General features: G+C 36.9%; 1 protein-coding gene across 1 annotated transcript; it reads left to right on the top strand.

Annotated features, from left to right (window-relative positions):
- Positions 1-2,820: 2,820 nt before the first annotated feature.
- Positions 2,821-13,061, top strand: LOC113349714. The gene is made up of 2 exons (XM_026593747.1): positions 2,821-3,304; positions 12,061-13,061. The coding sequence occupies exons 1-2, from the start codon at positions 2,821-2,823 to the stop codon at positions 13,059-13,061; spliced, it is 1,485 nt and encodes a 494-aa protein (XP_026449532.1).
- Positions 13,062-16,000: the final 2,939 nt, after the last annotated feature.

Below are 16,000 nucleotides of genomic sequence, written 5' to 3' on the forward strand. Positions count from 1 at the left end.
AGGCTCTTTAAAATAAGGGCTTAAGGTAGATTCAGAAGCTAATGGTTCGAACCTATCTTTCCACTTCAGAAACCTCCAAATCCTGATTAAATTTCTTCTTTTCTTTCCATGTAAGTCACGACAATAATTTCTTCCCTTACTTGTTTCACGCGTTTCTGAGCTTTCCAACTCCTCCAAAATTCTCCTTAGATAGATACGTATATTTGGAAGGAATATCTTGCCTTTAGTCTCCCTGGAATTCCAAAAATAAGGCCAACAGAGACCAGTAACTTCTTTTACCTCTGTTTCCTTCTCCCGGGTTATCTAGCCCAATTCCTTCGATCCAATCAATGGTGCCAACCCTGTAATTCTCTAGGAAGTCCAGCCCACCAAAATTTTGAGATTGAATCTCTTTAAATCCTCCCAAAAATGCGAACCCTAATCTGCCTCTCGTCTGGTAATTTTTCCCGCCTTTTTCTGAAATTCAAAATAAAGAGGATGACCTCCCCCTATCCAGCTCGGGCGTGCCAATAGTAACTGTTATGGGGTTACCCCTTAGTAAATTGGGTACCCCTTATCCAAATTGAGGGTCCGAATAGTAATTTTCTCCCACGAGCGCAAATACCACTTTTCGAGCCAATTTTCCCGCAAAAGCTTATTTCTCCAAAAACACCTACAAAAACATAAAATAGTCAAATAAGAATAAAATCGAGTACTAACAATAGACATAATTGAGAACAAAATAGACACATAAATGCGTCTATCAAGAAGGGTGACGGATACTTTGGAGGAGAAATATAGAGCTAGGAATCGAGAAATCACAAGTTCCAGAAAGTTTACCTGCTGCTGCAAACTCAAGAACACGAAGAACAAACGCCTGCAAAAGACAGTCGCAGAAGCTGTCGCAATTAAACAACAAAATTCATGTATCGTTTGTCATTCACTTGCGAGAAGCCTTCAGCCACTGTTCCTTTAAGCAGGTTAACTGTTGGGATTCAGTCGCTAAAGACCTTAGCGACTGCAGAACATTTGTAAGCAATTTTTTATTATTTGAATACAATGTTTAATCCAATTTTCTCCATTTTTCATTCCATGAGTAGATAAGTTTCTTTTCTAGGGTTGGGAGGAAGCTATTTTTTGATGAGTTTATTTAAATAATTATTTATTTATCATATTTACTCCCATTTTGTGCTAATAATTCCTTAAAAATTCTCTCTTCTTTGCATGCCTCATTTAAATTGTTTTGAATAGTTTAGACTATTGATTTTTTATAGTCGAAGGAGGATTAGGCCTAAGATTAATGACAGAGTCATAAAAATAGAGCTTGTAACATTTTATCCTCTAAGGCATGAGATTGAGTTCGAAACTGCCTTGAGTAATTTGGAGTATTATGTAGAAGTTATAATTAGTGAATTTGCAACGTCAAAATAGTGGAGTCCCAACCCTAATTCTCCATCTCCTTGGTAACAAAAATTTAATTAGTTTTTCTTTAGTGTTTTCTTAATTAATCTAGAACCAGATCCTTTTAAAAGTCCGAGAAACGAATTCCTTACTTCCACTTGTAAAACTGCATCAGTTTTTGGCACCGCCGACGCGGACTTGCCTTTAGGTTAGGTTTTAGATTTTTATTTTTATTTCTCAGTTTTTAGTTTTGTTTAATTTTATTTTATTTTATTTGATTTTACTTGGTTATTTTCTTGTTTTTATTGTGCAGGTAATATTCAACATTTATTGTGGAACTTCCTACCAAAAGAGGTAAGTTATAAACCCCAATTTTTATTTATTCGTTTTGATTTTATTTCCCTTTGTATATATTTTCTTTATAAAAATAAAATAAAAAAATACACGCTGCACACACCATATTGCATCGTCAGAATTACCGAATTTAGGAAACCTGTGGAAAAGTACGCTGAACCCGTGCCTTGGGCCTTATGGGAGTTACCAGCCGAAATTCCACAAGCCTCAGCCTCGTACCTGTAGGTATATTTTGCTGAGGTAGCCCAAGCTTACCTAATTTAGTAAACCCTACATTTGCATGTGCACGTTTTTCTTGTTGAACAATAGTATTGCTGCTTGTGTATGCGCCGTTGGGTCAGTGTAGGACATAGACTTGAAGAGAACGACCTTTTTGATTTGAGTCCGACCCGCTATAAGGATTTAGGTGGTACTTCTATATTTGACAAAATGGTTAGTGAAAATGATGGTGAAGTCCCGCCAACCAAAACCCTTAGGGACCGTTTGAACCCTTCTAGAGTAATGCGTGAACCTGGGGTTGTTTTACCGGACACTACCGTTAAGTTTGATATTAGACATGGGACATTTGGCATGTTGCGTAAGTTTAGAGGGATAGAGAATGAGAACCCGTATACCCACGTAAGAGACATTGAAATGATATGTGAAACAATGAGTTACCTGAATGTCTCTAAAGATGTGGTTAGGTGGCGTTTGTTTCCTTTTTCTCTAGAAGAGAGAGCCAATGAGTGGTACCACTTTATTCCCTCTAAAACAATCACCACATGGGATGGCCTTGTAGAGGCCTTTGTTAAGAAGTTCTACCCACACCACAAGACTGTTGTTGTTAGGCAGTCTATCCAAACCTTTAAGCAGAAAATAGGTGAGAGCCTACATGATTACGTAGAAAGGTTTAATGAATTGTTATACCAATGCCCGCACCATGGCTATGATAAATCCCACATGGCCCAAATATTATATGAGGGCCTTGATAGTGAAACCCTAATGCAGGTAGAAACAATGAGAGGTGGATAATTCACCCATCAAGATCTAGATGAATGTTTTGACGAGTTCATCGAGTTAGATGAAAAGACTCGTCAATGGGATTCAATGAGGGAGCCTGAAATAACTAGGAACCCTATCCATAGGGTCAATAGAGTTGATAATGGGTCAGATATCCTTAGGCGTCTAGAGGCCTTAGAGTTGAACCAAAGGTCTACCCAAGAGATGAGTTGTAACAGTGAACCCAGAACCTATCCATGTACCATTTGTGGTGACCAAAGTCATACTGGACCTAAATGCCCCCTGTTTTACCCTAGGGAAATAACCCGTGACCAGGTTAGTGTCCTACATGGAGGTATGAACACTAGATATGAGGTCCGACCCAAGTTTGATCCATATTCTAATACCTATAACCCTGGTTGGAGACATAACCTTAATTTTTCGTGGTCTAAAGGTGACTATCAGGGTGGCCCATCTAGCAATACACCACCAGGTTTTCCTAGGAATCAACCTCAAGCACAAAGTACAGTTGATCCTAAGATGATGTCTTTAGAGGAATCTATGAAACTCTTGTCCCAAAGTGTTGTCCAGAGTAACAAAAAATTCGATGATTTTATCTTGTTGAGTCAGCGTAACCAACAAAATAGTGACCGAGCTATTGCCAACTTAGAGACTCAAATAAGTCAACTTTCGAACCGATTAAACGATAGAGAGAACATGAAATTTCCTAGCCAAACGACTCCGAATCCGAAAGGAGTCAACCAGGTTAACGGGTCGAGTAGTTCTAACAAAAATTAACATATCAAATCAGTTAACACCCTTAGTGAAAAGTGGGGGTACAAAAACCACACCCAATATTTCGCTTAGCAATTTGTATGGACAAACTCCAATATACTTTCTAGAGAATCAACTAGACAGTCAGACTCAATCTAGATAAAAAGTATATCAAAGAGTTTATATCTCAATCTCTCGATTTGATATATATTCAAGCAAATAGAAATCGAGTCTTTATCAAATACTAGAGAGATAACTTGGATGGTACCAAAGACCAATATCCAAGTGTCAATCAATTTAAATCAACAACCAAAAGGTCGGATATTCTAATTGATTGAACTACGCATAACCTGTGATATTTCAATTATATAACAAAATATAATGCGGAAAAGAAATAACACAGACACCAGAGTTTTGTTAACGAGGAAACCGCAAATGCAGAAAAACCCCGGGACCTAGTATTGATTGAACACACACTGTATTAAGCCGCTACAGACACTAGCCTACTCCAAATTAACTTCGGTATGGACTGTAGTTGAACCCCAATAAATCTCACACTGATCCAAGGTACAGTTATGCTCCTATGCCTCTGATCCCAGCAGGATACTGCGCACTTGATTCCCTTAGCTGATCTCACCCACAACTAAGAGTTGCTACGACCCAAAGTCGAAGACTTTAAGAAACAAATATGTATCACACAGAAAAGTCTATGATAATAAATAAATACGTCTCCCACGAATATAGCTACGAGTTTTGTTCCGTATTTTGATAAATCAAGGTGAACAGGAACCAATCAATAATACCAGACTTATATTCCCGAAGAACATCTCAGTATTATCAATCACCTCACAATAATCTTAATCGACGCAGCAAAAAAAGATATTGCGCAATCACAAACGATGAGACGAAGTTTGTTTGTGATTACTTTTCTATCTTGCCTATCGGAGATATCAATCTCAAGCCAATTATTACAATTGTACTCGTACGATAGAAACAACAAGATCATATCACACAACTACGATAAAAGTAGTATTAGTCTGGCTTCACAATACCAATGAAGTCTTTAAGTCGTTAACCTGGTTTAGAAGAAGAAAACAAAGGTTAAAGGAGAATCGACTCTAGCTTAGCACAACTAGTATCACACAGAATGTGTGGGGATTAGGTTTCCCAGTTGCTAGAGTTCTCCCTTGTATACACTTTCAAATCGGGGTTTGCAATCAATGTTAGCTTAGTAAAAAGCATTCAATATTCACCGTTAGATGAAAACCTGATTAGATTCAAGCTAATATTTCTCAACCGTTAGATCGAAAACTTAGCTTGTCACACACAAATGAAATGTCCAATTTTGGGTATATAAACCGTACCCAAACATTAACATTTGTTGGTTCAACAAGTCAACCAAATGGTTAGCCATATGATTACTCTCATATCAACCTTATTCTTCTTCACCATAACTAGTTCAAATGACTCAAATGAACTAGTTAGAGAGTTGTTCAATTGCAAGGAAATCTTATGTAACTATACAAGACACAATCGAAGCAAAATCGGTTTGATTCACTTGAATCGGTTCATGAACTTTATAGCCATGGTTTGCAAAAACATTCCTTAGTTTATTTAAACATTAGTTCAAGAACAACCGACTTTAGATATAACCTGCTCAAGTTCGCGGACTGAGTTCGTGGACTTAAGTTCATAGAAGGAGTTCACAAACTCCAGCAGAAAATCTCGGTCCGAGAAGTTCCGCAAGTTCGTGGACTGAGTTCGCGGACTTGGCTCACGCCACTTCTATTTCTTTGATCAACAAAGTTCGCAAACTTTGGTTCAAGGAATAAGGACTTATACATATATGTGTTTCCACAACAATGCTTATACCCACCAATGGTTATGTAATCTAAACTCTCATTTCAATCATTGAAACATTCTTAGAGAACGTTATATAGTCGTTATTCACAGACCATTTTTCGTCAGAGCAATTTTCAAAGTGATTGAAACATAACATGACTTTCATCACTTGGTAAATATGAATTCGGCTAAAGCGAAAGCTTACCAACACATATTTCGAGAAATAGATAGGCAAGATAAACTTGGCCCGAAATAGTAAATGTGCATAATGAAAGTCTGTATATCAAAACGACTTTTGTCTCAAGAGTAGGAGATATAGTAAATAGACTTTTGAGTGACAGATAAGTTCAAGTCTCCACATACCTTTTAGTCGATGAAGATCCACCAGTTCCTTGAGTAGTCCTTCGTGTTATATGTTGATTTCCATGGAGTCTTGAGCTCAACTACACTTTCTATCCTAATCCAAGACCTTAGCTCTAATAGGCTAGTAATCAAGACTTATAGTTTTGATCAATAATATTGACAAACATGCTTGAGATAGCAACACATGCGAGTTCGACCGAGCAATGCTCTAACAATCTCCCCCTTTGTTAATTTTAGTGGCAAAACTATTAATACATATGGAATACAAAAAATAAATAAATAAACTTTTGTAGCTCCTATTCCACATGCCTAATCTTCAACATTACTCGAAATCTTCGTCACTTCCAAATACTCGAATGATCCCAAAGGTTGTAAGTTTAGCATCATCGTTGTTGAAAATCCGTAGCTATAACAACAAGAAAATAATAGTTCTCAATCATTGTTATACAATGTAATAGTATCATCATACAACGTTAAAGTTCAATTGTATCACAACTTCAACAACAATACTATGGTGATATGTATCACTCCCCCTTAGTCAATACTCCATCTCACATGGAAACCACTCCCCCTTACATAATGATCCGAAAACCATATGTATTTGTAGTGTGAACTACATATTAATTCTCCCACTTTTTGACAATAAAATTGGCAAACGTACAAGAACGAGATCCTAATGAAATTTCCGAAAGAGACATTTCATGACCAAAAGAAAGAACACACATCATCTTGTTTAGATGAAATCATAAAGCCGAAGCTAAATGCATTCATCAAGGAGTTTAAAGATACAAGACAACCCCTATAATATTCCACAACCGCACTCCCTACAAAGATTTGGCAATTAAGCGCAAGTTCAAAAAGAACTCTCCCCCATAATATGTCATTCCCAAGGGAACAACAAGAGCGACCTTAATTTCGAAAGAAAAGAAAGATTTCTTTGGACATAACAAATCACATACAAGTATGAATTTGAATCCAAAAAGTTCAATTAAATTAACCACAAGAGAACCCATGCTTAATTTAATCGACAAATGCTCAAACATAAGTAAACTTATGGAGACTTAAAAAAAAAAACAATTAGATTAATCACAAGAGAACCCATAATTAATCTAATTGAAATACACAACCAAATTAATCACAAAAGTAATCAATTTAATTGGTCATGCTCGATATAAGAAAACTTACTGAGCAACAACTAAATAACCAAACAAGATGATTAACTTAATTGAAAATGCTCGACATAAAGTACCTTACGGAACAACAACATAGTTAATCAAAAATAATCAACTTGGTTTTTTGATGCTCAACATAAGACATTTTACCGAGCCTCACAGTAATACATAAAATATGGATCAGGAAAGATCAATTACTGCGGAATACACAAGGATTCATTCTATTTTCCATCACTATTTGCACAGTGACATACAATAGACATAATCCTTGCAAACAAAATATTTTAACCTATATTCCATCAATAATTGACAATATAGGCTTAACTTTTGTATTTTTCAAAATTCCATTCATTCTTTTATCAATACATGCATATCGACATACGAAAGACTTTACTTTTGACAAGATATGGGACAATCAAGTTCACGGACGCAAACACACATATCCCATAACAATATTGCAATATAAAACCATAAAGATTAATACTGCAAAAATCATCTTCCAAACAATTTAGAATTTAAACCAATAAATCTAAGAACATGAAGATGAAAACGTTAGACATATAATGGCTAAGGAACAAAAACAGAATAATGGCTATTCCAACCTCTAGTTATTCTTATTAACAAAAACATAAATATAGAAAATTTACTAGAAATCAACAAGATAAGGAACAAAAGAAGACTCCAGTGCCATGTCCGAACACGAACTAAGATCAAATAGACGGTTCAGGATCCTCACGAGTCTTGGCGTCTTTGAGCTTGTGATTAGCAACATCTGTTGCATCTTCAGAGAAGAGATTATCTTTATGAAGATCATTGATGTAAGATTTTATGAGACCAAGGTCAGTTGAAACCTTTTTCAACTCAGTTTTCAACACATCAAGATTTTTCAGAGTATCAACGAGCTGCAGTTTTGCTTCCTCAAAATACTTAAGAAAGTCATGGACCACTTCAGCAAAAATCATATCATCCTTCTCAACATTCTCATGAGTATATGCATAGTAACACGAGGCATTAGGATGATCTTCAAGTACAAGGTTTCTTTTCTTCCTCCCTTCGGATTCAAAACCAATACCTTTATCAAGAAAGCCTTTAGAAAAACCACACGTTTGTGAAGAAGACGACATTCTTGATAAACCAAAATAACCTAGAGTATGCAAACGTGACTCATAGGTTTGGTATTTATATGGTTTTTCAGGGAAGAAGACCTTTAGGGTTTGATAACCGTTGACTCGTGATGGTAACCCGTGTACATATACGAATACAATATGGCCCATAAAGACTAAAACAACAAAAGAACTTTTGCTACATGAGAAATGGCTTAACAAATTTCTTACCATAGGAGAAATTTAGAGCACACTTGTAGCAGCTCACAAAGATGCAAAAGAAATGCAAAGAGAGAAACGATAAAACAAAAATACATCCTAGGCAATATTGTCTGCAGGCACTAGTTTAGATATAAACAATAAGAGGATAACTCAACTAAGCAGTACACCAAATTGCCATAGTATACCTGACTTTTACACATCTTGCTCAATAGGATTTTTATGAGCAAGTTCTTTACCCTTGTGATTAATTAGCACAAGTATGAGCTTTGAGCTCATTAAAAGAACTGTATTTATGATCGAGTCTCTTTTTCCTTCTGAATCTAAAGAGAGATTCCCTTTTATGTGAGAAATTATCATAAAACTTACTGTCATCAAAATACGAGACATAGTTAGAGTTCTTACCAGAAGAATTTTGACTTGCGGAGGATGACAAACTGTCGAGAATTTCTTTATATCCTTCGATTATCTCCTTCAGGTTATCATCAATTTTTCTTCTTTCTCCTGGAATTTCGTTCACATTAAGGGAAATGTTATTTCCAGAGGAAACGACTTGATCCTTCCTTGGACGATTCTTGTTAAGACTACTATTCTGCTTTAGAGCATTTGAGGAACTTATTGAACTGACCTTCCTGGTAACATACATAGGGTAAGTACGAAAACCAACTGGTTTAGACATACGAATGTCAGTTACACCTTTGAGAATTAAGTCTAAGGTGTGTTGAAGTTGAACCAAGGAGGTTTTATTCAACCTAGAGTTTCTCTTTTATTTAGCAGAGCCTTTTGCATTGCAAAAGAGGCATACTTTCTGATCACAAAAGTGATTAGACAAAGCAGTCTTAACAAACTCGTTAGGAGATTTCTTCCTTCCATGTGATGTGGAACATCCTTGATCAATAGGTAATTCAGACACATTCTTTGCAACAAGAAGGGATTCCAATTTTACTTATGGAGCTGGAACGTTTTTAGGCTTAGCAGAACTACTTGGTATATTAGACTGCTTAGAGCATCCTTGAATAGAGAGTTTACTCAACCGATATTCAATTTCCAAAGAATCCTTTTTGAGGCTAGCCTCAAGAGTCATACGCGAAGAATGATCTTCAGTATTTTCTATGAAATTGCAGTCTCTAATTACACCAAGTAGAACATCGACATGATGTTTCAACCGATTAAATATATCAGCTTGGATTCTAGCAAGATTTAGAATCAAGACACTCTCTTCAGTTGTTTCCCGTTCATTTAGAGAAATAGACTCTTTTGAAGGGTAATCGGAAATACTCATGTCGGAGCCTGTTTGTCTTGTTGGAACACATGGTTTGTCTATATTCGAGACTGAGGAATCTTTCTCTTTAATAGAATTAGACAAGACAGAGCCTTTATTTCTGGTGACACGTTTATCAGAGATACTATCGTCCATCCTCAGATCGCTACAAACACAGACTTGTAAGGTCTTAAACGTGTTTGACTGCTCTGATACCAATTGAAAAAGTGGGGGTACAACAACCACACCAAGTATTTCGCTTAACAATCTGTATGGACAAACTCCAATATACTTTCTAGAGAATCAACTAGACAGCCAGACTCAATCTAGATAAAAAGTATATCAAAGAGTTTATATCTCAATCTCTCGATTTGATATATACTCAAGCAAATAGAAATCTGCGAGTCTTTATCAAATACTAGAGAGATAACTTGGATGGTACCAAAGACCAATATCCAAGTGTCAATCAATTTAAATCAGCAACCAAAAGTTCGGACATTCTAATTGATTGAAATACGCACAACCTGTGATATTTCAATTATATAAAAAAATATAATGCGGAAAAGAAATAACACAGACACCAGAATTTTGTTAACGAGGAAACTGCAAATGCAGAAAAAACCCGGGACCTAGTCCAGATTGAATACACACTGTATTAAGCCGCTACAGACACTAGCCTACTCCAAATTAACTTCGGTCTGGACTGTAGTTGAACCCCAATCAATCTCACACTGATCCGGGTACACTTATGCTCCTGCGCCTCTGATCCCAGCGGGATACTGCGCACTTGATTCCCTTAGCTGATCTCACCCACAACTAAGAGTTGCTACGACCCAAAGTCGAAGACTTTAATAAACAAATCTGTATCACACAGAAAAGTCTATGATAATAGAAAAATCCGTCTCCCACGAATATACCTACGAGTTTTGTTCCGTCTTTTGATAAATCAAGGTGAACATGAACCAATCAATAATACCAGACTTATATTCCCGAAGAACAACTCAGTTTTATCAATCACCTCACAATAATCTTAATCGACGCAGCGAAAAAAGATATTGCGCAATCACAAATGATGAGACGAAGTTTGTTTGTGATTACTTTTCTATCTTGTCTATCGGAGATATCAATCTCAAGCCAATTATTATAATTGTACTCGTACGATAGAAACAACAAGATCAAACCACACAACTACGATAAAAGTAGTATCGGTCTGGCTTCACAATCTCAATGAAGTCTTTAAGTGGTTAACCTGGTATAGAAGAAGAAGCCAAAGGTTAAAGGAGAATCGACTCTAGCTTAGCACAACTAGTATCACACAAAATGTGTGGGTATTAGGTTTCACAGTTGCTAGAGTTCTCCCTTATATACACTTTCAAATCGGGGTTTGCAATCAATGTTAGCTTAGTAAAAAGCATTCAATATTCACCGTTAGATGAAAACCTGATTAGATTCAAGCTAATATTTCTTAACCGTTAGATCGAAAACTTAGCTTGTCACACACAAATGAAATGTCCAATTTTGGGTATATAAACCGTACCCAAACATTAACATTTGTTGGTTCAACAAGTCAACCAAATGGTTAGCCATATGATTACTCTCATATCAACCTTATTCTTCTTCACCATAACTAGTTCAAATGACTCAAATGAACTAGTTAGAGAGTTGTTCAATTGCAAGGAAATCTTATGTAACTATACAAGACACAATTGAAGCAAAATCGGTTTGATTCACTTGAATCGGTTCATGAACTTTATATCCATGGTTTGCAAAAACATTCCTTAGTTTATTTAAACATTAGTTCAAGAATAACCAACTTTAGATATAACCTGCTCAAGTTCGCGGACTGGGTTCGTGGACTTAAGTTCATGGAAGGAGTTCACAAACTCCAGCAGAAAATCTCGGTCCGAGAAGTTCCGCAAGTTCGTGGACTGAGTTCGCGGACTTGGCTCACGCCACTTCTATTTCTTTGATCAACAAAGTTCGCAAACTTTAGTTCAAGGAATAAGGACTTATACATATATGTGTTTCCACAACAATGCTTATATCCACCAATGGTTATGTAATCTAAACTCTCATTTCAATCACTGAAACATTCTCAGAGAACGTTATATAGCCGTTATTCATAGAACATTTTTCGTCCGAGCAATTTTCAAAGTGATTGAAACATAACATGACTTTCGTCACTTGGTAAAGATGAATTCGGCTAAAGCGAAAGTTTACCAACACACATTTCGAGAAATAGATAGGCGAGATAGACTCGGCTCTAAATGGAAAATGTGCATAATGAAAGTCTATATATCAAAATGACTTTTGTCTCAAGAGTAGAAGATAGAGTAAATAGACTTTTGAGTGACAGATAAGTTCAAGTCTCCACATACCTTTTAGTCGATGAAGATCCACCAGTTATTTGAGTAGTCCTTCGTCTTGTATGATGATTCCCATGGAGTCTTGAGCTCAACTACACTTTCTATCCTAATCCAAGACCTTAGCTCTAATAGGCTAGTAATCAAGACTTATAGTTTTGATCACTAATATTGACAAACATGTTTGAGATAGCAACGCATGCGAGTTCGACCGAGCAATGCTCTAACACTTAGGAGTGGTAAAACTTTAGAAAACTTGGTAGAACCACCTAAGGATAGTAGTCCAGCTGAAAAAGAGACTGAGGTTGACCAAACTTCTTCTAAAGACCCAAATGGGCCTGAGAATACTAAGAGTCCAAGTGAGGAAGCTACCCCTGAGAGAGTGTACATACCACCTGCACCATTTCATCAGAGACTCCCTAAGAAAAAGCCTAGTACATATGCTGAAATCCTAGACATCTTTAAGCAAGTTAAGATCAACCTGCCCTTGTTAGATGCAATTAAACATGTACCGGCTATGGCCAAGTTCTTAAAAGAGATGTGCACTGTCAAGAGAGACGCCAGTGTCCGTAAAAAGGCATTTTTGACCCAACAAGTTAGTTCCATAATCTCACAAAAGTACCCAGTCAAATTTAAAGATCCTGGTTGTCCTACTGTCACATGTGTCATAGGTAAACAAACGATAGACAATGCTCTATTAGATCTTGGGGCTAGTGTGAATCTTTTACCGTTCTCGGTATATGAACAACTTGGACTAGGTGAGATGAAACCAACTAGGATAACACTACAGTTAGCCGATAGGTCAGTCAAAATCCCATGTGGAATTATTGAAGACGTTTTGGTTCAAGTAGAAAACTTTATTTATCCAGTTGACTTTGTGATTTTAGACACTCAACCCGTCTCTAGTCAAGATATCAATATCCCAATCATCTTAGGTTGTCCGTTTCTAGCTAATGCAGTCATACATTGTCAAACTGGCCTAGTAGAATCTTCCTTTAGGAATCAGAAAATCTCGGTGAACGTTTTTAAGGCGTTACAAGCCCCACCGGACCCCGAACACTATGAATCTATATGCATGATTGATTCTCTAGTTGAGAATACCTTTACCACCAATAGTGTTAGCGATCCTTTAGAGGCGTGCTTGGCCCACTTTGGAGCCTACTATGATGAGGATAGTCATTTTGAAGAAGTTAATGCGTTGTTAGATTTTGCGCCAGTAATGAATTACGTTAAATGGCAGCGCAAACCATAACCTCTTCCGCCGACCATAGATAAACCCATCCCATCATCAGTTAAGGTCCCCACCCTTGAATTAAAGCCACTGCCGGATACACTGAAATATGTATTTCTTGGTAGTGAAAATACTCTTCCTGCCATAATTGCCTCTGACTTAGAGCCCGATCAGGAAAGTAGACTAGTTAGTGTTCTTCGTGAGCACAAGACTGCAATCGGGTGGACTATAGCAGATTTGAAAAGAATTAGTCCTGCGGATTGTATGCACTGCATCTACCTAGAAGAAGGTTCCAAAACCTCAAGAGAATGCAGAGACGTTTGTATCCTAATACGAAGGAAGTTGTTCGCACTGAGGTGCTGAAGTTATTAGATGCGGGTATTATATACCCCATATCTGATAGTAAATGGGTCAGCCCTATCCAGGTTGTCCCAAAGAAGTCTGGAATTACGGTAGTTGCGAATGAGAACAATGAATTGATTCCTACCCGTGTTACTACCGGGTGGAGAGTTTGTATAAACTACCGTAAGCTGAACTCGGCAACTAGGAAAGACCACTTTCCTCTACCATTCATCGACCAGATGTTAGAAAGATTAGCTAGCCAGAACCATTATTGTTTCCTAGATGGATATTCTGGTTATAACCAAATCCCTACTGCCCCGGAGGACCAAGAGAAAACAACCTTCACATGTCCATTTGGTACTTTTGCTTACATGCGTATGCCTTTTGGGATGTGTAATGCACCTGAAACATTCCAACATTGCATGCTAAGTATCTTCTCAGACATGGTTGAGAGATTTCTCGAGGTTTTTATGGACGATTTTTGGATCCTCTTTCGATGAATGCTTGCACCACCTTACACTAGTTCTATAACATTGTAAAGAAAAGAACTTAGTCCTTAATTGGGAAAAGTGTCATTTTATGGTTAAATCTGGAATAGTGTTAGGACATGTGGTGTCCTCTAAGGGAATAGAAGTTGATAAATCCAAGGTTGACCTAATGGCAAAATTAAGACTACCTAAGAATATAACAGATGTTAGATCTTTCCTTGGCCATGCTGGATTTTATCGTCATTTCATCAAAAACTTTAGCAATATTTCCTTACCTCTGTCGAACCTACTTGCTAAAGATACTGCCTTTGTATTTGATGAAGCCGGTATTGCAGCTTTTGAAAAGCTTAAATTATTATTGACTTCTGCCCCTATCATCCAAGCACCCGATTGGAACCTCTCATTTGAACTCATGTGTGATGCGTCCAATTATGCGGTTGGTGTTGTCCTTGGCCAACGACGTAATAAAGTACCTAGTGTAATTTATTATGCGAGTAGGACCCTAAATGATGCCCAGTTAAACTACACCACTATGAGAAAGAAATGTTAACCATTGTTTTTGCTTTGGAGAAATTTAGATCATATCTCCTAGGGTCTAAGGTCATAGTTTACTCTGATCATGCCGCACTCAAATATCTCCTTTCCAAGAAGGACTCAAAACCTCGGCTGATTAGATGGGTATTGTTGTTCCAAGAATTTACTCTAGATATTCGTGATAAGAAAGGGTCTGAAAATGTAGTAGCTGACCATTTATCCCGTATCCTTGATGAGACTAGAGCTGATGAGAAACCGATCCTTGACACGTTCCCTGATGAACAATTATTTTCCATCTCTTTGATACCCTGGTTTGCATACATTGTCAATTATTTGGTAACTGTTCAAATGCCCGACCATTGGTCTAAACATGATAGAGCTAAATTCTTGTCTGAGGTTAAATACTTTTTCTAGGATGATCCGTACTTATTCAAATATTTCCTTGATCAGATCATCCGTCGTTGTATTCCTGACAACGAAATCTCCAGTGTTCTGACTTTTTGTCATTCCGGAGCTTGTGGGGGTCACTTTAGTTCTAAGAAAACAGCTACAAAGGTGTTACAATCCGGTCTTTATTGGCCAAATATGTTTAAGGACTCCCACCTATTTTGTCAAAGTTGTGATAGATGTCAAAAGTTAGGAAAGATGACCCGACATAATATGATGTCACTTAGTCCTATACTAATAATAGAAATATTTGATGTGCGGGGTATATATTTTATGGGCCCTTTTGTCAATTCCTATGGCAACTTTTACATCTTATTAGTTGTTGACTATGTGTCTAACTGGGTTGAAGCAATAGCTACCAAGACAAATGATCTCCACTCAAGTTTGTTAGAGACAATATTTTCTCTCGATTTGGTATGCCTAGAGCAATCATTAGTGATGGAGGTTCCCATTTTTGTAACTGGTCTTTCGAAACGCTCATGAAGAAATACTCATGTAGCGCCCCCAGAGCTAGCAACTGACTAATCCAAGAGATTAACTAATAAAGAGACACTAAGAACCTAAATCATTTACTTAAACATTCAATTAAGAAATCTGCTACAAACTTAACCCAAAATTAGCCCCGCTCAGAAATATATATACAAGAACTCCTCTCAAATGATACATATACAATAATCATTAGGTTTGCAAATAAAGTATACAACATAATAATCATAGCAGAAGTAGTCTAACAAACGAAATCAATGCCTCGAAGCTTTCGCTGCGCAACTCTGATCTGTCTCTGAAACTGAAAGTGGGAATGGGTGAGCACATCATCCCTAAAAGGGGTGCCCAGTAGGAATAACATTTAACTTTAAAGTAATCATAATCAAGAGTTGGAAAACAATACATGTTTTCCCAAACATTAAAAAGTGACCAAGTCACTCTAATAACAAAATTTGTATATGGAAAAACTCCTTCTTCAAACAATGTATAATATTGATGCCGGGTTGTTCCGTACCGAATATCTATTGATATCACCCATTAATGATGACCAAATTTAAGTATAAAAGCTGAATTCATGTAGGTATAAATGTGAAAGAGCGTATCCTATATACCACAAGTGGAAATTCTTATTTCCCATAACAATTCATACTGACAAACAAAACA

The sequence above is a fragment of the Papaver somniferum genome, chromosome 1, assembly GCF_003573695.1.
Source record: "Papaver somniferum cultivar HN1 chromosome 1, ASM357369v1, whole genome shotgun sequence".
NCBI lineage: Eukaryota > Viridiplantae > Streptophyta > Magnoliopsida > Ranunculales > Papaveraceae > Papaver > Papaver somniferum.